The sequence below is a fragment of the Anolis carolinensis genome, chromosome 3 (assembly GCF_035594765.1).
Source record: "Anolis carolinensis isolate JA03-04 chromosome 3, rAnoCar3.1.pri, whole genome shotgun sequence".
NCBI classification, from domain to species: domain Eukaryota; kingdom Metazoa; phylum Chordata; class Lepidosauria; order Squamata; family Dactyloidae; genus Anolis; species Anolis carolinensis.
In genome coordinates this window covers 75,755,227-75,781,701 of record NC_085843.1, presented here as the reverse complement: position 1 = coordinate 75,781,701, position 26,475 = coordinate 75,755,227, and the positions used below count along the sequence as shown (strand labels likewise).

Below are 26,475 nucleotides of genomic sequence, written 5' to 3'. Positions count from 1 at the left end.
TTGCCAGATATCTTGTAACAGGATAAATATTTTCGTAAAATATAAAAAAACTTTGCATAAGCATAAGAATTTTGACATTTGCAATGTGCAAAATATACATTCCTATGTTGCTGTCAGTTTTCCAGGCTGTATGGCCATGTTCAAGCATTCTCTCCTGACATTTTGCCCACATCTGTAGCAGGCATCCTCAGAGATTGTGAGGTCTGTTGGAAACGGCAAGTGGGGTTCATCTGTGGAATGTCCTGCTTTGCAACCAAGAGCCCAAAAGAGCCGTATATTATTCCTTCTTGATTTAAGTGTGTATCAAAGATATACAGCCTGAATCTTCTTTAGGCTTATAGTTTTCCTCCTGGGATTGTTCAAGGTGCTGTTCTGCATTGCTCAATTGTATCTCACATTCACTAGCATCATTTTTTGACTCCTCAGAGAGAACAATTATCTTGTTATAGGCGTGCTCTTCTTCTTGTGAGTGAGACATAAGAAACTGTGAACCATATGAAGGTTTGCTTAAAAACTGTGGGGAAAGAAAAAGAAACAACAGTGTATATCCATTCTCTTGAAAAAGAAATATTTTAGCCAGAGATACAAATATTCTGTTGACTGTACCCAAGAAATCAAAGTTGGAAACAACTGGCCAATGGCCCATTAAAATTTCAGACTTTGGGACAAGAAACCTATTTATGCTTCACCAAGAAGGATTTCATTATAAAATAATGACATTTTCAATTGTGACAGTTTGAAATTATTATGTTACACAAAAGGAGATAAAGTCACCCACTCATCCTAGTTTTCCATTGATCTATTTTTAAATGGGAGAACTGATCTTGAACTGAACCAGACCCACATGTGTTCGCATTTTGGACAATGGAAAATAGACTGAATATAACTGATTATAAGGATCCAAGTTATAGATTATTTGGAAAGGATCAGATGCATTTACTTATTAGCACTGTGACAGTCCAGGAATACTATTGACTGATATTTTTGAAAACTTTACTTGTTGTATTTCTTCAATTCTGAGACACACTCCCCCCAATATAAACATCTCTAAAAACATAGAATCACAGATGTTCTCCCTCCCTCCTTCGATAGATAGATAGTACTAAATTTAATGCAAATCTTATAACCGATGGTGTTTTAGGCCCCATATGAATAAAATCCCACATTTTCTGCTTTGAACTGGAATATATGGCAGTGTGGACACAGATAACCCAGTTCAAAGCAGATATTGTGGGATTTTCTGCCTTGATATTCTGGATTATATGGCTGTGTGGAAGGGTCCTTAGAATCGAAGGAATAAAGTACTTTCAGCAACATAGCAAACAGTGTTCATATAAAGTACACGTTATACTTTAGGGATCAATACTAGCATTTTGTAAGGTTAGGGAGGCAAAAAGTACAAAAGAACAAACCTCTTTGAAATGCTGTGGCAAGGAATATGAAGGAAAAAATGTATATTTGATCCATCGATACATGTAAAAAATTATTAGGGAGAAGAAAGGAAATGATATCAACACTAACAGTATGGTAACAGTCAGTAATCCTGGATGTAAACCTATAAGAGAAAAAGAGATAAACTTAAAACTGTTGTTTTCAATATATTCTGGCAGAAGTTGACCAGAGTCATTCTGAGGTAACTAGAGATTCATACAGAGGTGTTCTCTCCCTCAAGGAAAATAGTGCTTTCAAAAAATGTTATGGTTTTTCCACGTTTGCGAGGGTCCTGTGCCCCTAAAACCCATAAAAAAGAGCAAGGCTGGGACTATTCAAGCCTTTCTAGGGAGGGAGCTGCAAACTCTGGGGTCAGCCACCAAGAAGGCCTTCTCCCTTGTTCGCATCAGATGGTGGGGCAGTGGGACGGGCCTTTCTCCATGATCTCAGAGCTCATACGGGGAAATATGGTTCTTTAAAAATAATGTGAATGACTGAATGAATAAATAATCCTTTTTATGTTATATTATGGGAGAGGTCCTTCTCCCGTATGCCAGTTTGGCCTCCACTAGAAGGCTTGATTGGTCTTCAGCATCATGACAGTATCAGTTTCATGACAGCATCAAGTTAAACATGGATTTTAAATCAAAATTCTTTGGGTTGAAAGATTTTACTTGAAATCTACCGGTACAAAGTTTTAATTGGCTTTCATTTGTTTTAACAATCAAAATGTTTTCCCCCCTTATTATGTCCCGTTCCCCCTTCCCTTTCCCTTTCCCCCTTTCCCAATTTCTTATCCAAAAATGTACCTAATTCTCATTGTAAATTCCCCAATAAATAATTTTGTTTTATCTATTTTTTATTTTTTCTCTTCTCTCTCTCTTTCTTTCTTTCTGTCTTTCTTTCTTTCTTTCTTTCTTTCTTTCTTTCTTTCTTTCTTTCTTTCTTTCTTTCTTTCTTTTATACATCTGTTAAAAACTCTTTAATCAAATTTTAATTAAAAAAACAATCAAAATGTTTTAATATCCTTTGAGACTGTTTAAATTATTGCTTACTTTTACAAAATTTCAAATGATTACAAATTGTTTGAAATTGATTGTATCTTTATGGGATCTTGTGATATAGGGATACAAATATTTTAGTATGAATAAATATACATCTCAATAATCTCCTGTTCACTCACTTGACAGGAACTGCCAACAACTGATAACAATTGTGAATGAACATGCACAGGATTGTGATTTCTATAATGGTTCTTATAAAACTGATTTCATAAGCATTGAATCAGATCAGTAAGAGGAGAAAAAGAGCACTCAACTGTTAATAATGTCCCTTCCAAACAACCATTTAATCCTGAAATATTACCTGTGTCAGTTGTATTGGTACAAATGGGTTCACTCCACTGTCCATCTTTATACAACTCCGCAATAAATGCTTGAGCCTTGAGACAATATGTTGTCATAGGATCCAAGTCACGTATTACTTGGAAAGTGTCAGTTGTATTTACTTCTTGAACCTAGAAGGAAGGCATATGAAGTCGCAACAATTAACACTCGACCTGGTTTTTGTTGCTTTGGATGGTGGTGTCAGAGTGGAAGAGCAAAATATTCTTGCGTTGTCATGGTCTGACCATCACCTGATCAGTTTAAGACTTACCGTGACCTCAAACCTCTGCAGGGGTGGTGGACCCATTAAGATGGTCCGCCCCAAGAGACTTATGGATCCTGATGGATTCCTGAGGTCTCTTGGGGAGTTTCCTGTCATGGAGGCTGGCGATCCTGTCGATGCCCTGGTAGACTGCTACAATAGCGAGATGTCCAGGGCAATTGACATGATTGCTCCCGAACGTCCCCTCTCTTTGCGCAGAGTCAGGTCGGCTCCCTGGTTCTCAGAGGAGTTGGCAGTGATGAAGCGCAAGAGAAGAGGACTAGAGTGCCACTGGCGGAAGACTCAGGACGCCTCTGACCGAGCACGGGCTAGTGCTGCTATTAGTGCCTACTCCGCGGCTTTGCGGGCAGCCAGGAAGACCTTCACAACTGCCCGCATAGTGTCTGCAACTAATAGACCATCGGAGTTGTTCCGTGTCGAGGGGAGCTCCTCCACCCTCCTGGGGGTGGGGAGGCACCCGAGGACACGGCGACTTGGTGCAGCGAGTTCGCGCACCATTTTGCAGACAAAGTCGCTCAGATCCGTCATGACTTGGACGCTAGCGTTGCTGCAATGCCATGTGAGTTAACCGAGGCACCTGTCTGTCCTATCTTGTGGGATTCGTTTCATCTTGTTCACCTAGATGACGTAGATAGGATCCTTGAGGCGGTGAGACCAACTACCTGTGCCATGGATCCTTGCCCTTCTTGGCTAATTAAATCAGCCAGAGGTGGGTTGCGAGACTGGTTTGTGGGGATAATTAATTCCTCTTTGGATCAAGGTAAATTTCCATCTTCCCTTAAACAGGCCATAGTGAAGCCAATCCTGAAGAAGGCCTCCCTTGATTCGACCATTTTAAACAATTACAGACCTATCTCAAACCTCCCTTTCTTGGGCAAGGTCCTGGAGCAGGTGGTTGCCTCGCAGCTTCAGGGTTTCCTGGATGACACTGATTTTCTGGACCCATCGCAGTCTGGCTTTAGACCTGGTCACAGTACTGAGACGGCTTTGGTCGCCTTGGTGGATGACCTCTGCAGGGAGCTGGACAGGGGGAGTGTGACCCTGCTGGTTCTCTTGGACATCTCAGCGGCTTTCGATACCATTGACCATGGTATCCTTCTGGGACGGCTTTCCGGGATGGGCCTTGGGGGTACTGCTCAGCAGTGGCTCCAGTTCTTCCTGGAGGGCCGTTCCCAGTTAGTGAAGCTGGGGGACACCTGCTCGGACCCCTGGCCATTGACCTGTGGGGTCCCGCAAGGTTCCATTCTGTCCCCCATGCTTTTTAACATCTACATGAAACCGCTGGGTGAGGTCATCCAGAGTTTTGGAGTGCGGTGCCATCTCTACGCAGATGACACCCAACTCTACTACTCTTTTCCACCAAACTCCAAGGAAGCCCCCCAGATACTGAACCAGTGCTTGGCAGCTGTGATGGGTTGGATGAGGGCGAATAAGCTGAAGCTTAATCCTGACAAGACAGAGGTCCTCCAGGTCAGTCGCATGCCTGATCGGGGTATTGGGTGGCAACCTGTGCTTGACGGGGTCGCTCTCCCCCTGAAGGCGCAGGTCCGTAGCTTGGGGGTCCTCCTGGACTCATCGCTGACACTTGATGCTCAGGTGTCGGCGGTGGCCGGGAGGGCCTTTGCACAACTAAAACTTGTGCGCCAGCTGCGACCATACCTCGTGAAGTCTGACTTGGCCATGGTGGTTCACGCCTTAGTTCCCTCTAGATTGGATTATTGCAATGCGCTTTACGTGGGGCTGCCTTTGAAGACGGCCCGGAAACTTCAATTAGTTCAACGCTCGGCAGCCTTGGTTCTAACGGGAGCCCAATACAGAGAGCGGTCAACCCTCCTGTTTAAGGAGCTCCACTGGTTGCCGCTTATTTTCCGGACCCAATTCAAAGTGCTGGTGATCACCTATAAAGCTCAAAACGGTTTGGGACCCATCCACCTTCGGGATCGTCTCTCCCCCTACGAACCTGTACGGTCTCTTCGGTCATCGGGGGAGGCCCTCCTCTCGCTTCCGCCAGCATCGCAAGCGCGGCTGGTGGGGACGAGGGACAGGGCCTTCTCTGTAGTGGCCCCCCGGTTATGGAATTCGCTGCCTAGAGAGATCAGGCAAGCCCCCACCTTGATGGCATTTCGGAAGAGTCTGAAAACTTGGCTTTTCACTCAGGCCTTTGGTTAAGATCATCTTTTTTCCATCACAATTATTATGCTCCTCGACCTTTTGCACTGGTCGCTCTTCCCGATTCCTGATTGATTGATATTACTCAGGACTCCTCCCTACCGTACCTAATGTGACCTTAAATGATTCTAATGCACTTTATCTATTTATGAATTTGTTACCCATAATGTGCACCGTACACTTTGCTTATCCACTATTGCAACCTCATTGTTTTTAACCTGATGTTTTAATTCTGCGTTGTATTTTTTAACTTATTGTGTATATTTTTTATTGGTTTTTGTTTTTGTCCTGATGTTTTATATTTTATCATTATTTGTATTTTGATTTTGCTGTAAGCCGCCCCGAGTCCCCTTCGGGGGAGATGGAGGCGGGATACAAATAAACTTATTATTATTATTATTATTATTATTATTATTATTTGTCAAATAAAAAAACTTCATGATGCAATGCTATTCTTGACTTATTCTGGTTAGACAAGGACAGGATTGCGAGTAAATCCACATGTGTTGATGGTCTCAAAAATGTCAGCACTACCATGCCATGCTGTTGAATCAACATGGCAACAATGGTGACACAAAGCTTTCTGGCAGCTGTTCTGTAAGCCAAGGAGTTGTTCTATCTTAAGGAGGGCATCTTTCTTCCTTGTTCTCTTTCGCTGACTTCATAAATTAACTCATAGAGTTCCTTAGGTCTAGAACAGTCACCAGTACTATAAGCATTATCTTCTTAAAACCTCCTTCTGCCCTCCAATGTGTTGTATTCATTGTTAACTATCATCATGTAAACTTTAACTTCTGGTGACTATGTAGGAGAGAACAAGTTATAGTCCCAGAACTTGCAGAGTCAGGGTTGGGGCTTCCATGATTGAATCAATTAATCTTTAATGTAATCTTCCTCTTTTCCTACCATCTTTAGCTTACCAAACATTATTATCGTTTCTACTGAATCACATCTTCTCATGATATGGCCAAAATATGACAGTTTCAATTGCTTGGTTTCATTTACTCTCATGCACATTTATTTATATTTTCAGCAGTCTGCAATATCTGATGAACTTTTCTGCAGCATTACATTTCACAACTTGATGGTCTTCCCGTCAGCTTTCTTCACTTTCCAGCTTTCACAACCACCCATAGAAATTGAAAATACAGAAGCATGGACCAGTCTAACTTTAGTATTCAATTATTTATCTTTACACTTCATCATCATGCCTAGATCCTTCACTAACTGCTCTTCCAAGTTCTGCTTCTGATTTCTTGACTGTGGGATGACTTGCCAGAAGAGATCCGACAGCTAAATGAGTGATCAGAATTTAAAGCACAATTGATGGCCCATCTCTTACAACAGGCCTACTCAGTCAATTATAAACTATGAATTTTAAATTTACATTATATTGTGTTCCATTTTAATCTTTGTACTGTGTATTTCAAGGTATGTGTTTTATGTAGTTTTGGTAATGTGTTATAACTGCATTGTATCCTGCTTTGAGACATGAGGAGAGGCGGGCAACAAATAAAATTTATTATTATTGTTACTGTTTGCAGTCTCCATGTTGATTCCAAAGTATGGAAAATCTTGAACTTTTTCTATGCTTCATCATCTACTTTAAAGTTATGCAATACACCTGTAGTCTTTTTTTCTCTTCATGTTCATCTATAAACCTAATTTTCCACTTTCTTTCTTGACTTCTCCAGTAATTGTTTCAAGTCTTTGCTAACTGCTACTAGTAGTATGGTGTCATCTGCATACCTTAAAATGTTGATGTTATTTCTTCCAATTTTCACACTTCCTTCCTCTGAGTCTAATCCTGCTTTAGGTATGATATGTTGAGTTAAATAGATAGGGTGATAAAATGCAGCCTTGCCCACCCCCTTGCCAATTGGTAGTCTCTTGATTGAATAGAGTTTATGCATCAGGACAATCAAATATTGTGGCACACCCATTTCTTTAAGGGTGATCCATAGCTTTTCATGACCTACATAATCAAAGACTTTGCTGTAATTGATGAAGCACCGGCTGATTTCGTTCTGAAATTCTTTTGCATACTTTATTATCCAACAAGTTTGCAAATCTGTGCCTACTATCAATTAATTTTCCTTTGCCCATACTTGCTAGATCTTGATCCTGTCGCTTCATCTAAATCACAAATCTCTGTCCGAAAGCTTGGTGGAACCAGCTGCTTCTATTATGTACCCTAGGAGATCTCATTTTGTTTGGTTCCAGACTGAGGCCATACTAGTTAGATTTGTTGCTGGAAACTTGCTAGAATCCATAGGGATCTGGTTGTTGTAATGAGGTTAACTGTTAGTCTTCAAGAAATCAGAATATTCCTATACTTTCTAATAGGAAAAAGTATAGTTAAACACCAAAAGAAGCAGTTACAAATCTCCAAATGCCATCAAGCATTACCTGTTCAGTATTATGGTATTTTTTCCAGATTAAAATCCTGTAAATTACAATACCATAGAATTCCTTCAAGGAACGGTTTCCATCATTGAGTGTAAAGCTAGGTTCTATGAGCTGTACATTCAGAACTCCAGGTTTTGTGGCTTCAACTTGTATAGCAGGTGGCCCAATACGTGCTAAAAGACAAAGGGAAAAAACAATAGGCCTATTTGTTTGTTTTTTTACTCTGCTCTTGGATCCGTTTAGATACAGTACAATATTTGTATCCTCAGGGATACATTCTAAGATGTGGTAGCCTGAAACCATAGATAATAGGGAATCCTATATTTTGACTATACTTGGGCCAGAAGCATACCATAGAATTGCACCAGAGGACCTAGGGAGGCCTACAAACATCTCGGGGAGAGGGCAAGGGATATTATTTGGAACATAGATAAATGAAACCATGGATAGCAAATTTACGGACAAGGGAGTCACATGCATATAACATACTATATAATCTGCTTTTCCCTTCACATAGGAGACTGCAAACATCTTGAATGTCAGCTTATAAAATAATTCGTATTTCAAGTTGTACAAACTACAGTCAGCCTTCCACATTTGTAGGTTGGACTTTTGCCGATTTGACGATCCAACTCTGCAAGAGTTTTACAATTTGAATAGCCAGGGTTGTGTAGGAGGATCTAGAGATTTCAAGAAAAATGATCTCTCAAGTAACCCACCCCCATTTCCCTAATTTGCATTTTCTTTCATGGGGTTCCTGTGCCTCTAACCTGGCAAATGTGAAGGCCTGACAGTAATACTGATTAATTTACAGCAATCCTAGAAGCACCACAGGATGTACTCTCTTAAGTATTCTTCCCTCTCTCTACCATCTTGAGCTGAACCACAGTAGTGCTGTAGCTAACCGTTTTTCTATGAAAGGGTTTCTGATGGGAAGATGCATTGGGTACTCCTACACTTCTAAGAGAAAAGAACAATATCAGGTTTATTCCCAATAGCATTTCACTTTCTTCTTGGTTAATTTTTAGTGGAAGATTGTGGGAGCTGATTTTCATTCAAAAACTTGCAGGCTCTAATAGAATTTCAACTTCATCTTTTTTGGAAGGGGCATGCAAGACAAATTTGGAAGAAAGCGATCACCTGGATCTCTTGAATAATTCTCTGTTTCTGATTATGGGCCACTGTAGTTTAATAAAAGCTCTCAGACCAGAACCCTGATTTTTAAGCACTCTGTTCTTTCATACGATATAATTGTAGCACTATGATTTCTCCTTAGCTGTCATGGTACTGTCTCATGACATTATTAGACTACGAAAACCCTATGAAATTAATGAAATCACCATAAATCAGCAGGAGACTTACATACACGTGGATGTGGCCGTATGCCTTTACAGAAAAAATGTGTAGAGAAAGTTTGTGGATAGCATTGTGCGATTGTGTGAGTACACAAAGCATATCTGTGAAAACAGAGTTCTGAAAACTTGCTGCTATACCAGCACTTGGATAAAGCAGTCCAAGTAAGGAAAACAAATGCAAATGAACAAAAAAAATGAAATTATGGAAAAGATCACAACAAAGAGAAAGGCCTTCTGAAGTTTTAGAAGAAATGAAACAAAATGGGAATGAGTCAATTGGATCAAAGGGCATTAAGGAGAAACATTCATGCTCCATGAGGAATACCATCAGCTTACTAATAAGCAATTATAACTATTTAAAACCATTTGTATAACTGGGAAAACTCCTTTTGTTTTTTGAACCCATATACATACATTTTCCTTCCTTAGTTTACTGCTATATTTACGATAATAGGACTCTGCATCTCATATCTGATTGGAAGATTGCCTTTCAGTAATACAATAATAAAAAACTTTATTTCTATTCTGCCCTATCCAAGGCCATAGCAAGAAAAAAATGTGTGTGTGTGTGAATTTTTTTTTTAGCGAATCATGAAGAGTAGTTCCATAACTCAAAATAATTTAGAAATCAGGCTCCATAAATAAACTTCAGTGGACACTCAAGACAAATAAACTTCGATGGAAACTCATGCGGATTTGGTTAATCAGTTAAAATTCATGAGTAAACCAGGTTTTTTCAAAAGCTGAAAAAATGGGGGGGGGGTGACCCCCCCCTCCCCCGGCTGCAGCCCTGGCCCTATCTCACTGAATGGACTCAGGACAGATTCCAACAAACAACGGCATACATTCAATGCCTTCATAAAACAAATAGATATTGGCATAAAATCCCAACAAGACCCCACATATGAAATAGCATTAAAAACCTAACATCAAATTAAACCTAATATCAGTGAATTGATCATAAGATTGATAAATTAAACCAATAGTCAGACAGAATCAAAAAATGATTATATAGTGACATAAAATCTAAATAAATGTTCAAAATATGTGATGTTCAATATTTGCTACTAGATGTCAGACAGCCAGCAGCTTTAATATTATTGAGACTCATGGCCAACAGACAGAGAAAAGGTTACACAAAGCAGTTTTTGTATTCTAAGACAAGGATGCACGAAGATATTTTGTTGTCTGAGGCAAAGGAAAGAGAATTAAATACGCTGTTTTGTTTGTTGCCTCAGGCTCCATAAAGTCTTGGTGTATCCCTGACTTAGTTCACAAGAATTACTTTCTGTTGGCCAGTAGTGTCAGTAATATTAAATACTGCTTGTTGTCTAATGCCAAGTGGCACAGGCTGAACATCAAATATTCTGTACTGAAAGGCATATTCTAAATCGTCTTTGCTTCTAAAGTTTATTTTCAAAAAGGGAGACATGACCCCTGATTCCCTCTCCTATGACTATAAGATTCTCATGCTTTTCCAGGATCAACGAGGGAAGAAAGGAGTGTGCTAAGAGAAAGTATGGGAACGTCTGTGGATTTGAAAGACCCACCACTTTTCTAGTTGTTGCCCATGCCTCCAAATTGCCAGCTATCATCACATTAGATAGTAAATGCTAGACCTGGCATATGTTAATTCTCTCCCACTGAAACTAGTTAAAGTGAACACACGAGAGGGGGGACAGCTGGGGTGGTGGCACACAACAAGGAACAAAATCCCCCTGCTCCTTCATGTTCACCTGCTGTCGTGATCCCAGAAGAAATTTGAAGGCCCCAGAACTCTCCAAAATACAGCTTAGGATTACCCTGCTCTTATATGGACGACTGAACAGAGAGAATGACTTACTTTCTCTGTATGGTGTAAAGCTGACATTCTCCCAATTCGAGTATTCATTCTCAAATTCAGTTCTGACTTGTATAGTGGATGAACTATATGCAGGTATATGTGACACATTACACTTTGTGGAGACAATTCTTCGGCACAAATCAATGAATACATCACTAATTTTTCTGTAAAAGAAGGAATATCATTAACATGCTATCTGAGAAAATAAAGAGTCCCTTCTCTCAATTCTGCCAGTAAATCAGTGTTCATTTCATAAATGCAGGGCTATTACATACGAAAAAACCTCATCTGGAAGCACCCAAAATTATGTACAGCATGACCAACGGAACAAGACTTGTCCTGGTTACAAAATGGGATGATAGAGCAGACTAAGCAGCAAGCAGGATGCAAGTACAGTGGAATATGCTATTGTAAGCAATTCTCCCAGCAAGGCATCTTGACTAGTAACTTTCCTTCTGGCTGAAATGATACATGCAAGCATGGCTCCAACTTCTAGACCAATGGCTTAGTAGGATGACCAGAAAAGGACAATAATGCTTTCTTGGTTGAGAGTTCTCTCCTGTCTACTTGACTTCCTCTGAAGTTTTTACATGCCAGCCATCTCAACTGAATAACCACACAAACAGCGGCAGGGTCCTAATGCAATTTACATTAACACTTCAAATCCAAATTGTGGAGAAATGTATCAAGAGGCTCCAATTTCTCTTAGGCAAGGATCTATTTTTCCACTTAACCTTAACATAATTTTCCCACTCATTTGCTATAAAGAAGGGGTGCCAATCATGTGACCTCCAGATATTGTTAGGTTGCAGCTCCTGGCAGTCTTCTCAGCAGAGCCAAAGGTGAGGAAGGTTAGGAGCTGTAGCCCAAAAACATTTGGTCCATATTTTGTTCTGCCTCCTATAAACCAAGTGCACATTTCTTTTAACAAAAGGATATAAAAGCATGTCTTCAATGAAAAATATTGATGAAATAAATTAACACTAATCTTAGACACTGTGACAGGGAAAACAAATGCAAACATATTGCATGGAGAAAAGGGCTAAGTGAGGTGAAACTACTCTTCCTTCCATTCCAGAGGTTATATTTATTTTACAAGAAAAACATGAAGGTCACTCCCAACAGGAAGGCTGTTCTGTTTGTTCTTTGCTCTGTATGCCATGGTACAGTGAACTCCTTTTTGTATTTATGTTTTGTTTCAAATTGTTTTGAAGTCAGATGAGCTGTTGTGACTATTTACCTACAATGAATGCTGGTAACATCTACCATGTCACATAAACTTCCTATCATAACTCCAACTACATTATTCACATTTGCATGAATGGGAAGACGAGTCAAATGGGGAATCTTATTCATTCTTTAATTTGTAAATTGATTGCCCAATTAAGTATTTATATCTCACCTTTCTCCCAAGGGTGAGTTGCAAGGTTTTTATTTCATATCAAAAACATTGCATAAATTAGTGTAACACTGATAAAAATAGAAGGACACAAGCGGCTAAATATCTTTTGACCAAAAGCGTGCAACAGCGACTGCACTGTCTGTAGCCTCAAACAATTCTTCCTCTGTATATGAGGCAGGACATTGTCGTCAAGCATACAGATGATGAGTTGTCTTTTCTGCTCCACAGTCACACAAGGTGGTGCCATTTTGCCAGGTTGTCTTTTGATCTGTCCACTCCACTTCTGAGTCTGTTCAGGAACTTCCAAGTTGCCCATTCTTGGTTTGTCCCTGGAGATAGACCCTCGTGGGAGGCCATCCAATTGGGATTTCCTGGTTTAGCTGCACAGAGGGATACTCTTGCTGTTGCTGGGGGAACATTAAGAGGAGTGGTGGTTCTCATGAAGCTTTTCCATGATTTGAGTCTACTGGGAGGAGGCTGACAGTCCTGCAGTGGATGGTTTTCACCATGTTCGACCTTATTTCTCTCCAAGTTAGCAGCAACTTCCCATCGCACATCAGGGGGGCAATGCCAGTTAGCTTGTAGAGTTTATTAACAGGTTAGGTTTAAGGCATCCTGTGATTATTCTGCATGTTTCTTTCAATGCTATGTTCACCTGCTTCGCATGGACAGACTTGTGCCAAACAGGGCAGGCATACTCAACAGTTGAAAAAGACAAGGCCAGGGCTGATGTTCTTATTAATTTTGGGTCTGCACCCCATGCGCTGCCAGTAAGTATCTACAGGATGTTATTGTGTGCAGTTACTTTGTGCTTGGTGTTCATGCAGTGTTTTCTCTATATTAATGTTCGATTTAAGGTGATACCAAGATATTTAGGATGGAAACAATGTTCAAGCTCTTGGCCTTCCCAGGTAACTTTCAATTTCCTATTGGCTTCACATCCCTGTAGGTGGAAAGCACATACTTGTGTCTTGGATAGAAATGGTTGCAAGGTAAGCTTGCAAACATATTTAAACATCTTGAAAAACATGCTAAAGTTTTAGAACTAAAACACTTTTTTAAATGATCAAGTTTATAAAAATGTTAATAAAGCAGCATCTTCATTAGCTCTTCACTTGAGTCCTGAGTGCATAAAAAAGGTCTTTGCCTACTACAGTCTAATCTTCCTGTAAAGAGCATTCCACACTTTAGGAGCAGCAATCAAGAAGTCCCTGTTTCATCTCCCCACCTGTTTCATCTCTCCTCTGAAGGTGTGTCTCTTTTCTATGGAAAAAAAGGTACAATAGTGCAACTGTCCCATGTCTACCCTTTAAAATATATTATTACCATTATCAGCTTTTCTTGTAACACTTACGTTTTGTACTGAACCGTGTAAACCAGGTTTTCTTTGTGAAAATCGGGTGGGTCCCATTCGAGAACACTATCAAACATGACAGAATGAAGGCGTAAATTTTTAGGCTCTGGTACCATTCCATATACTGTAATACATAAACAAAATACACCGTTTGACTTAGGTAAGCTTAGAATTCTGTCATTTATCAGGAAAAATCACACACACTTTTAAATGTGTTTAATATGTCAATATACTTAATTCCTTTCATGGACATGCCAAGTTCCTCACACTGCATTAATACTCATAACATGTGCATCATACTATGTGTAATTAAGCTGTTTATGAAAACACCAATTTTGGGAATTATAATGCAAGGGGACTAATCAAAACCTGAAGATCTAGAGGGGAAGAACTTCCAATGTTCTTCAGTGTTAGCTACACTGGATAGGTGTCTAGAAGCTCTCCTTTGTCTACCCTTGAAGAGATCCTAGAAACACAAGTTACCTTCCAAAGAAGATTTGGCAGAGAGAAGGCATCAGAGGAAGAAGGTGTGTTGTTGAAGGCTTTCATGGCCGGGATCACAGGGTTGTTGTATGTTTTCCGGGCTGTATGGCCATGTTCCAGAAGTATTCTCTCCTGACGTTTCGCCCATATTTATGGCAGGCATCCTCTGAGGATGCCTGCCATAGATATGGGCAAAACGTCAGAAGAGAATACTTCTGGAACATGGCCATACAGCCCAGAAAACATACAACAACCCAGAGGAGGAAGGTTTATCTATTCTGCCATCAGTTTTCCTTCTACTGGCAGAAGGAAAGGAGGACTGATTACAGTCAGTCTCCAAGTTACAAATAATAGATCTGAAAACAGAACTTATCTACATATCCAGGAAGATGAAAATGAAGGTACTATTTATACCTCAGCAAAAGAAAATTAAGCTGGTGATGTATGATATACAGTCTCCAAGTTACGAAAAAGATAGGCTCTGTAGGTTTGTTCTCAGGTTGAATTTGTATGCAAGTCAAAACAGGTACATTTTTAAGCGTAACTCCAGTCATATACAGTAAAGTCTTGACATAACAAATTAAATTTGTTCTGTGACTGAGCTCTTAATTCAAATTGCTCTAATGCCATATCAAATCTCCCAATTGAAATGAATTGAAATTCTATTAATCCGTTCCAGCCCCCCAAAATCACACTAATTTTTGTTACGTATTCGTAAATAAGAGAAATGTACTTGATAAATAATAAATAATGTATAAAAATAGCAATGATTTATAAGCCAACAACACACATTTCCTCTTCCTGCTACGAGTGGGAAACCAGTAAAGTTCTTCTGCAATGATAAAACAGAACAACAGATATTTGTGTAACATGTTTATTTTAATCAGGACAGTAGTTTACTGATGATAGACACCTGGCCTCTCAATTTTCCTACAATTTCTTAAAGCCCTGGAATTGCAAAACTAACAGCAAGGACAAGATCAAGGAGCTTTCCTGGCTGCTCCCTTAAAGCCTTGCTTAAGATGGCAGGTGAAGTGCCCTCGCACTAGCTCGTAACTCAAATCTCAGCTTGCATGTCAAAGCAAAACAGCAACTGAGTGATGACTCGTAACTCAAAGTACTCATAAGTTAGTTCGCATGTTAGTCAAGGTTTTACTGTATGTATGTGTGTGTGCGCGTGCATGTCTGTCTCTCTGTGTGTGTGTATGTATGTATATATATATATATATATATATATATATATATATAGCGAGAGAGAGAGAGAGAGAGAGAGAGGGAGGACTTTAGATACCATATAGAAGGGTTAACATCTCTGTGATAACTGTTTTGCTGTCTGATAATTGGTGTTTGAAAAAATTAGCTTATTGTGGAAACAAGGACTCATGAGAAAGCTTCTGTGGAGACACCTTTTCCCCATTATGACTCTTTTAAGAGTGAATTTCCCTTCCTAGCGGTAGATTTCTCTCACTTCCTCTAGTCTCACCTCTATTCTTTACTATGAGTAATTTGTAAGCCGGACGTTTGCAGCTTGAGCACTGCCTGTACTGGACAAGCCACAGGGAGTAAGGAAATTGATCTGAACTTTTAACAATTCAATTGGGATTAAATGTTGGATTTAGTCTATTGCTTGGAATTCTTTTGGCTATATCCTTCCCAAAGAGAGAAAAGAGACCCTGTTAGAACTTTCTGTTCCCAAACAGCTTCAACTAGCCTGATGAAGAGTATTAAGTTACCAGCCCAATCTAGAGTTTAAAGAGGCACGTGAAATTTTTTGGCATGCAGGCAGCCCTACTCTTGTTCTAGCTAACATTTGTCAACAATATGAAAAAGCAATGGCTCACAGATTGGAAATATCTAATATATATTCTAACACTACAATAAAGAGATTGCAGTAAACAGGTGAATTGCATTTATTTCCTATGTAAGCAAAATATATCTGGACTCACTCCAAAACAGAACACCTTCAAATTTAGAATTGCACCACATAAGCAAAACCCATAGAACTGTGGTTCTCAACCTGTGGGTCCCCAGATGTTTTGGCCTACAACTCCCAGACATCCTAACAGCTGGTAAACTGGCTGGGATTTCTGGGAGTTGTAGGCCAAAACACCTGGAGACCCACAGGTTGAGAACCACTGCCATAGAAGAATGAAGAAAGCTAACAGGAAGAAAATGAACTCATTTTCAGTTGAGGTGCCAGAGAAGAGTTATACAAATGGCATGGACTGCTAAGAAACAAATAAATGAGTCCTCGATCAACTCAAGAAAATGAACTCGTTTTCATGTGGAGAAAGAGAAGGATCGCTGTACCACATGTGGTGGACATGTAAAAAAGCAAAAAATTATTGGGGGGAAATCAGAAGGAGACTACAAGAAATGCTAGAAATAAGGATACCATTAAAACCAGAGATCTTCCTATTAGGAATAAACGAACAAAAACTAGAAAAAAACAAGGATAAATTCCTACTAACCACAGCAGCAAGGATATGCTTTGCAAAGAGATGGAAAGAAAAATCAATCCCAGAAGAAGAAGAATGGATAATAAGAATTTTGGAAATAAGAAATATGGATAGACTTACGTATCTCATATCAAAAAGCAAAGGAGAAGCAATAAAAGAGACAGATTGGAGTCAAATCACCAATTACCTGAACAAAGATCATGAGGAGACAGAATAAGAAGAAAAAGGAAATACAGACACCAACATAAATAACAGAAAGAAGCTAGGAGAACGAAGAAGAAAGAGAAGACAACTAAGAAAGAGGAAAGGCCAGATCCTCAAGGAAGATGATCGGAAGTCGCCCGCACTTTTTAATTTTTTCTTATTTTTTTGTTTTTGTTTTGTTTTGTTCTCTCTTTTTCTTCCTGTCCCCCTACTATTTGTCTGTTTCCTACCCTCCCCTACCTAATCCCTTACCCCATATCCATAGTATTTGATTTTAACATGTATATAAAACTTAATAAAAATGATCTTAAAAAAGGAAAAAGAAAACTCATTTTCAGTTGAGGTGCCAGAGAAGAGTTATACAAATGGCATGGACTGCTAAAAAACAAATACATGAGTCCTTGATTAACTCAAGCCTGAATTTTCCCTAGATGCCAAGATGAGTAAACCGTGGCTGTCATATTTTGGCCATATTATGAAAAGACATGACTCAGTCAAAAAAGATAATACTGCTTGCTAAAGCAGAAGGCAGGAGGAAAGAAGACCATATTACAGATGGATAGACTCAGTCAAGGGAGCCATGGCCCTGGGTCAGCAAGACCTGAGCATGGCTGTTGATGACAGGGTCACAGAGGTCTCCGATTCATAGGATCAACAAGTCGAAGTTGACTTGATGGCAGCAAAAAACAATAATATATAGAATGAGACATTTAGCCCTGGATGAGATCAATGACTTAGTTTAAGAACCTTTTAATTCAACATAAGGAATACTTTTGTCACTATGAGAATGAACTTATAATGGAAAATGCCACTAAAGAGACAGTATTTTCCTCTTCCCAGAGATTAACCAGAAAAAAACAACACAAAAGCTCCATTTGTGATGTAGTTCCTTTCCTTACAGCCATGGGATGCAAGAGATAACTAAACAACCCTTCTCAATCCTTTGGGTCAAACTGTTTTTTCCATAGAATCACAGAGTTGGAAGAGACCTTGTGGGCCATCCAGTCCAACCCCATTCTGCCAAGAAGCAAGAAAATCGCATTCAAAGTACCCCCGACAAATGGCCATCTAGCTCTGCTTAAAAGTCTCCAAAGAAGGAGCCTCCACCACACTCCAGGGCAGGGAGTTCCACTTCCGAACATCTCTCACCATGAGGAAGTTCTTCCTAACGTTCAGGTGGAATCTCCTTTCCTGTAATTTGAAGCCATTGTTCCGCATCCTAGTCCTAGTCTCCAGGGCAGCAGAAGACAAGCCTGCTCCCTCCTCCCTATGACTTCCCCTCACATATTTATACATGGCCCTCATCATGTCTTCTCTCAGCCTTCTCTTCTGTTTATCTGAACTTTTTGTCAAGTTCAGATAATTATAGTCCAATACGTACCCTTTCCAAGGTCTGAGCTGGATACAGGTTTTTTTTTCATTTTTAAAGCAGAGCCTTTGAAATCAATTGGTCTTGCATTAATATTGTTTGGCAGTCAGAGTAACCTTCAGAAAATGATTAGGCAGATCAAGGGTTGAGGATTAACGAAGTTCCAGTTTTCACTAAAGGTCTGAATTAGAATAACAAATTATTTCTGTTTATTCATTTAGCTAGTACCACAATGAAGTTGTTAGAAACTGTTTTGTGAATGTTTGCTGTAACAGACACAATCAGTACTTTCTTCATTTAATTGCCCTGATTTCATCTTCTTAACAGTTCTACCCCAACTTTATGCTTAATATACCTACACATAGATATTACTAATTATATCAAAAATTCTGCATAATCTGGTGAAATGTGCTATAGTGCCAGAAGGCTTATGATGTAATCAGTTTTTAAAATGTTCAAATGCCAAAGGAGGCACTGGTTCTTTTTCCAGCAACATCTCAATGCAATTGCCCAAATTGTTTTTTTTAAATGGAAACCTACTGAAACCAATTGGTTTTCTGTTAGTCATGAATAACCTACAATTTAGCATAAGATTGGATTCACACTCAGTGTGACTAAATGCACTAAAATTAGGATCAAAGCCTAGATTTTGTTCTTTATCGTTTTCCGTCATTGTTTGTCTGCACTTTATTGCAACTTTTAAAAGATGATAGCAAGTATACATTTCTCTGGAAAAAAAGTGATACAACAAGAGATATATTTGTGAAAATATTCCAGTTAAATATAAAAAATAAATCTGACCAACAATGACCTTTCAATGCAAAAAAAAAATTCCAATCATGAAAAATGCCACAAGCAAAGATACTGTGAATCACCAGAATATTCTATTTATCTCATGAGCTTGTGAGTTTCCCTTTCCAGTTCTGTTTTTGGATATATATACATACATATAGATATATATATACACACACACCCTATTAGCTACTGCAAAACTGAACTGAAAAAGTGTTCCATGATTTTTATAGTGCAGTCAAATGCTCTTTAGCATACTTTGTTTTCAGTTTGAGAAAAGCAAACTTGTTCAGTACTTAAATTTTCCAAGCCAATTTTGTCTTATCTTTCCAAGCTATCTGCTCAGAACTATTGAGTGTAGTATAATCAAGAAGGATAAACAAATTTTGGTTATCGTATTCAGAAAAATATTGAGACACCAGATGTACACACTGCTCATAACTTAAGAACCCATTTATTTTTACATCGCAATGTACTTTGACTCATGTCCAATTAGACTACCTTCCAAGCACAAAACTTGGAAGGTACCGGTAGTCTAATTGAGAATTAATTAACATGGATATAGGGATCACACAGCTCCATTTGAGAATTAGTCACATGGATTATAGAGATCACACCACTTCATTTCTCCAACAGACATTTGGCTGACTTTTTTGTTTCTAGAGACAAAGCAAAGTGATGTCATTTTCAATACATCTGATCTTTCTGGATTTCAACTCTCAGAATTCTGCAGGCAGAACAATCATGTATTGATGAAAGTTCAAGAAGACAATGTTAAAGTAACGTTACAGCAAAATATTAAGGAACAAATGTTCACAGAAGAGTTACACAATGACAAAGACATTTAAATAGTGTAAGATATTTTATGTCTTGACTTGGTCATCAATATGATGAGAGTTTGAAGTCAAGAAATCAAAAGAAAGCTAAGACTTGGAAAGGCAGTTACTGTATCAAGTGCAGAGATGAAAAGTGAAATATGAAAGTCAGGATAATCCATTATATGGTATTTCTGATTTCTGTATATGGTTGTGGAAGCTGGATGGGGAAGTTAACAGGAAGAAGAAAAACCCAGGCTCCTTCTACACAGCTGAATCAAATCCCACATTATCTGCTTTGAACTGGAACACATTGTAGTGTGGACTCAGGTAACCCAGCTCAAAGCAGGTATTGTGGGATTTTCTGCCTTGATATTCTGGGTTATATGGCTGTGTGGAAGGGCCCCCACTTGGAATATTCTCTTTTGACTTCTATGGAAATCCAGAAAGAGGAACAAGGGTCTTGAGAGCGAATCAAACCTCAACTTTCATTAAAAGTTAAAATGACTAAACTGAGGTTATTGTACATCTCATAAAACAAACATGACACACTGGAAAAGACTTTAATAGGAAAAACAGCTGAAGACCACATTAGAGAAGATTGATTCAAACTAGGGCACTGGGACTGTGAGGGCCACTTGAAGGTCCCTCATTCATGGTGTCGCCTTCAGTCAAAGTGGACTTGAGAGCACAGGACAACAATGCTGCACTCACTTTCTGTCTCAATGGTATGGAATTCTAAGGTTTGTAGTTGGGTGTGAAACCAGATCTCCTTGGCTGGGAAGACTAAAAGCCTATTAAACTACAACTTCCATAATTCCGCAGCATTGAGCCAAGGCAGATAAAGGGGAGTGAAACTGCAGTGTTTCTACAGTGTGGATAATCCCAAGCTGTACCCCTTCCCCACCTCCAAAGCAAGATATCCATACACTATGGCAGACCTTGACAAGTTAGTGCATCGGCTGCAATGTGGAAGTGTGTCACGTGAACATAACAAAAAACCTCTTGAGTATATGTGAAAAAAGCAATAAATCCTATTTTCAAAAAATATAAATGGAAAGGTGTTCACAGAATCGTAGAGTTGGAAGAGACCTCAGGGGCCATCCAGTCCAACCCCCTGCAAGAAGCAGGAAAATCTCATTCAAAGCACCCCTGACAGGTGGCCATCCAGCCTCTGCTTAAAAGCCTCCAAAGAAGGAGCCTCCACCACAGCCCGGGGGAGAGAGTTCCACTGTCGAACAGCCCTCACAGTGAGGAAGTTCTTCCTGATGTTCAGATGGAAACTCCTTTCCTGTAGTTTGAAGCTATTGTTCCGCGTCCTAGTCTGCAGGGCAGCAGAAAACAAGCTTGCTCCTCCTCCCTATGACTTCCCTTCACGTATTTGTACATGGCTATCATGTCTCCTCTCAGCCTTCTCTTCTGCAGGCTAAACATGCCCAGCTCTTTAAGCCGTTCCTCATAGAGTTTGTTCTCCAGACCCTTGATCATTTTAGTCGTCCTTTCATGAAATATGTTGTGTCCCCATACATTTCAATATTACAATTTACATATGTGTCCATATTTCTTATAAGGGGCTGTTTTAACATCGAGTTTGCTAGTAAACCTGAATTATGATTGCGGATGTGGTTTTAATAGTGAATGTAATGCATTTGAAAAACATTCTGTTCCTGGTTTGGAAGTATTATTTCCTGTTTCATTGTGGGATGACCACTTTGAAAGTAGTTGTTATGCTCTAGAAACTTTGTACAGTAGAGTCTCACTTATCCAACATAAACGGGCTGGCAGAACGTTGGATAAGCAAATATGTTGGATAATAAGGAGAGATTAAGAAAAAGCCTATTAAACATCAAAATAGGTTATGATTTTACAAATTAAGCACCAAAACATCATGTTATACAACAAATTTGACAGAAAAGGTAGTTCATTACACATTAATGCTATGCAGTAATTACTGTATTTATGAATTTAGCACCAAAATATCACGATATATTGAAAACATTGATTACAAAAATGCGTTGGATAATCCAGAACGTTGGATAAGTGAGACTCTACTGTATTTGTGGCTGCCACAAACTATGTTGAATTGAGTGAGATACTGTGTTGCCGAAGGCTTTCATGGCCAGAATAACTGGGTTGCTGCAAGTATTCAGGGCTGTATGCGCAGTGCAATAATTTTAACTGGAAATTGTGCAATTGATTATGGAACGGCTTTAGATCTTGTTTTTGGATCACATTTCTTAACATTGGTGTATCTTACTTATGCTTTTATGAATGCATCAATTTTAATCTAATTTTATTTCAAGTTTATGTTTTTATGCCCAAGGCACTGTACAAGTACCATTTGTAAGCCGCCTTGAGTCCCCCTTGGGGTAAAGAAAGGTGGGATATAAATAAGGGAAATAATGATAATAATAATAATAATAATAATAATAATGTTCCAGAAGCATTATCTCCAGATGTTTCACCCACATCTATGGCAGACATCCTCAGAGGCTGTGAAATATATTGGACACTAGGTAAGAAAGGTTTATATGTCTGTGGAAGGTCCAGGGTGGGGGAAAGAACTAGTGTCTATTGGAGCAAAGAGTGAATGCTGCAATTAATCACCTTGATTAACATTGAAAAGCCTTGCAACATCAAGGTCTGGCTGATTCTTGCCCCGGGGAATCCTTTGTTGGGAGGTGTTAGCTGGCACTGATTGATTCATGCCTGGAATTCCCTTGCTTTTAGAGTGTCGTTCTTTATTTACTGTCCTGTTTTTAGAGTTTAGAGCAGGGTTCCCCAAACTAAGGCCCAGGGGCCACATGTGGCCCATTGAAGCCATTTATCTGGCCCCCGTGGTGGTGGCTCCCTCCTCCTATGCCGAGGAAGGCGTGTGCAGCGCAGCGGAGGAGGGAAAGGTGCGCACCTTTCCTGCCTCCTCCTGCGCCTTGCAAAGCTTGCTTGTTTATAATGGTATTTTAATTATTATTTAATTAATAATTAATTATTAAGGGGTGCTTTGCTAGTGCTTTTGGTGCACAAAGGCAGAAGGGGGCTGGACTAAATGGCCCAAGGGGTCTCTTCCCTTTATTAGTATTATTATTATTATTGACACAAAAACACGATATAACACAGCAAACGAGATGTAGATGTTGGATTTTGTATCACAAAATCACAACTCGAACACTTCCTAAGTTTTTAGGGCTGCATGATGTATTATTATTATTACTATTATTATTATTAACAACATTGAGGCTGGGTGGCCATCTGTCGGGGGTGCTTTGCTTGTGCTTTTGGTGCACAAAGGCAGAAGGCCCAAGGGGTCTCTTCCAACCCTCTTTATTATTTTTATGATGATGATGATGATTATTATTATTATTAACACTGAGGCTGTATTTGTTCCCTTTTTGTTTTTGTTTTTTACTTCAAAATAAGATATGTGCAGTGTGCATAGGAATTTGTTCATAGTTTTTTTTTAAAAAAACTATAGTCTGGCCCTCCAATGGGCTGAGGGAACGTGAACTGGCTCCCTGTTTAAAAGGTTTGGGGACCCCTGGGTTAGAGCCATTGAAATCCACAAGCATGTGTACAATTTCAAGAGAAAGGATGAAACCATGAAAATGAACTCAATCAGTATTTTTTAAAAAAACCCTAAACTCAGGATAGTAAATAAAGAACAACACTCCGAAGACAGGGGAATTCCAGACATGAAACAATCAGGGCCAGCCAACATCTCCCAACAAAGGATTTCCCTGGGCAGGAATCAACCAGGCCTTGAAGCTGCAATGCTTTTCAATTCTACTCAAGGCGGCCAATTGCAACATAATATTAATAATAATAACTTTATTTTTATATCCCGCTCCCATCTCCCCAAGGGGACTTGGGGCGGCTTACATGGGGACAAGCCCAACAGCAGCATACATTAAAACACAATCATAATTTAAAACCAATAAAATCAGTATAAAACAGCATGAAACAACCTAGAACATATCAGATCCTTAGAACCTGGGCATGGTACCATATGTTTAGGGATGAGCTTGTATGGACTCTGCGTGAGGCTCGGGAATAATAATATAGGGTGATCAGGGAAGGCAGGAAAGTCTCATCAAAAGATAAAAATCAACAAGCGTGAGGGACATTGATAGAGTGCAATAATTGTAACACGTTAAGTATCTAACTGGAACTACAGTGTATTCATTTGAAGGCGCATTGAAACAGCCATGTTTTAAGGTCCTTACGAGAGGTGGACAGGGAAGGTGCCCATCTGATTTCCCTGGGGAGGGAGTTCCAGAGCCGAGGGGCCGCCACCAAGAAGGCCCTCTCCCTCGTCCCCACCAACCGCACTTGAAACGGGGCCTCCCCGGAAGATCTCAAGGCCCGTGTGGGTTCATAGGGGAGGGGGCAATCACAGAGATAAGAAGGTCCTGAACCGTTTAGGGCTTTATAGGTTATAACCTGCATCTTGAATTGGGCCCGGAAACTTATGGGTAGCCAGCCAGTGGAGTGGCTTGAACAGTAGGGTTGACTGCTCTCTGTAGCCTCCTCCAGTTATGACTCTGGCCGCTGATCTTTGTACCAACATCCACACTGGTCTCCAACAGACAAGAGTTCTTTCTCCCACAGATATAAACCTCCCTCGTCTATTCCCAACATATGTCACAACCTCGGAGGATGCCTGGGCGAAAGGTCAGGAGAGAATACTTCTGGAAGATGGCCATACGGCCCGGAAAACTCACAGTAACCCGGTTGAGATATTCATTGAAAAAGTAAAGCAAAATGTGCTGCGGGATGTCACGCGGTTTAATAAATAAACCTTTCCCAAGAACCAAGTAGGAAATGGCAAAAGTCGTGTTAGATGGTGCTGCTGTTGCTGTTATTGTTACTACTGCTATCCCGCCTGATCTTTCTAAGTCAGAGACTCAAAGCGGCTCCTGCGTAGCCCTGCCCTTGCCCCATCTCAATGGCCCTCCTGCAGCCTGCCTCCCCCTTCCTTACCAGACCAGCAGAGAAGGAGGTGGAGAAGGGAGCCCGGCCAGCCGCGTGGGGCCATCGCCCCTAAAGGATCCCCACCGAGGCGGACCCCCTGGGGAGCTCTCCTTGGGACGCTTGGGCCGGCGCCTTGTTCTGCTGCGCTGGGATTTCCTCTAACCACTACTTCCTCCTCCTCCTCCTCTTCCTCCTCCCTCTCCCTGGACGCAGCCAGGTGAACCTTGTTCCCGGAGGCCGTCGCCTTGGCGCCCGGCCCGGGAACTCCCGCTTTCCAAGCCGGGCCAAGCACAGAAGCAGCAGCAAGGCGCTGGTGGCCAAACCCGCTTCCCCGCCTCGCTCAGGTGCAGCCCGGCGCCGCCTCCAGGGAACCCAGTGACGTCGAAAAGTGGGGTTGTGACGTCACCAAGGGGATTCCAAACCTAGTGGGTGACACCCCCAGACTCAGGAGGGGTCTGCTTGATGAAACAACCCGGACACAGCATATTATTTGAGAACGCAGAAATGCTGAACTGCTCTCACAACCACCCTGTCAGACTACACAGAGAAGCCATTGAACCCACAAGCATGTGGACAATTCCAACAGAAAGGAGAAAACCATCAACATCACCAAAGCTGGCTACCAATATTTAAAAAACTCCAAAATCAAGACAGTAAATAAAGAACAACGCTCAGAAAACGGGAATTCCAGACATGAAACAATCAGGGCCAGCTAACACCTCCCAAAAAAGTATTCCCCCTAGGCAGGAATCAGCCAGGTGCTGTTCCTGGGTAATACATAGCTTTTCCTATTAGCCACCTGCATGACTTTGGCTCTCAGTATTTACATTCTTCTCCAGCACATCTACGTCCCAACAGCCAGTACTAAGTTTTTGCCATTTAATAAACTATACCCATGTTGTCAGCATACACCCAATGAGGAACCACATGTATAACCCAGCAACCCATCCTGTTGTTCCCTGGCACAAGTACACCATGTAACCTGTTTACACAGATGGCCATACAATAAGGTCTGAGTAATTATAGTAATAATAGCGTTCTGTTCCTTATTATCCAACATATTCGCTTATCCAACATTCTGCTGGCCCGTTTACGTTGGATAAGCGAGACTCTACTGTAGATTTATCTGGCATCAACCAATCCTCCTGTGTGCCGGTTAATGGAGACCATACAATAGGCAGAAGCAATGAACTGCACAGATACATGGTTAGGCAACATCTGTCTTGAAACAGTGCATGTTTATTTATTTATTTATTTACACCATTTATATTTGGCCCTTCTCACCCCAAAGGGGACCCAGGGCGGATCACAGAACATATATACGACAAACATTCAATGCCATTATACACAGACAGGGCAGACAACAGATAGAAGTATATAGGCATTTCCCATCTGTGGAGTTCTGGTGGTTGTGCTCGATTCCAGCCACTGGTGTGTGTGTGTGTGTGTGTGTGTGTGCTGTTGTTGCATCCTCCATGTCAAAGAGCCCTGTTCACAGACTTCTTTCTTTTTTGATCACCAGCATTTTTCTGGTATTTCCTTTATGGTGCCATTAAAATACCTCCTCACTTAAGCAGTACCTATTTATCTACTTACAGACGTTTTTGACCTGCTAGGTGGGCAGTGAGCTCAGCTGAAGGTTGGGCACTCACCCTGACCCGGGCTTCGAACTGCTGACATTTTGATTGGTAAGATTTATTGCAGCTGGTGGTTAACCTGCTGTGCTAAAGCCCGGCCCCTGTGCTAAAGCCTGG

At 40.4% G+C, this 26,475-nt stretch overlaps 1 protein-coding gene across 1 annotated transcript; it reads right to left on the bottom strand.

Moving 5' to 3' along the window:
* Positions 1 to 212: 212 nt before the first annotated feature.
* On the bottom strand, positions 213 to 24,814 carry il10rb (interleukin 10 receptor subunit beta). The gene is given in 7 exon segments (NM_001328225.1): positions 213 to 514; positions 1,413 to 1,555; positions 2,797 to 2,947; positions 7,678 to 7,850; positions 10,876 to 11,039; positions 13,632 to 13,755; positions 24,731 to 24,814. Coding segments are annotated over 7 exon segments (1,032 nt in total). The 5' UTR covers positions 24,786 to 24,814; the 3' UTR covers positions 213 to 292.
* Positions 24,815 to 26,475: the final 1,661 nt, after the last annotated feature.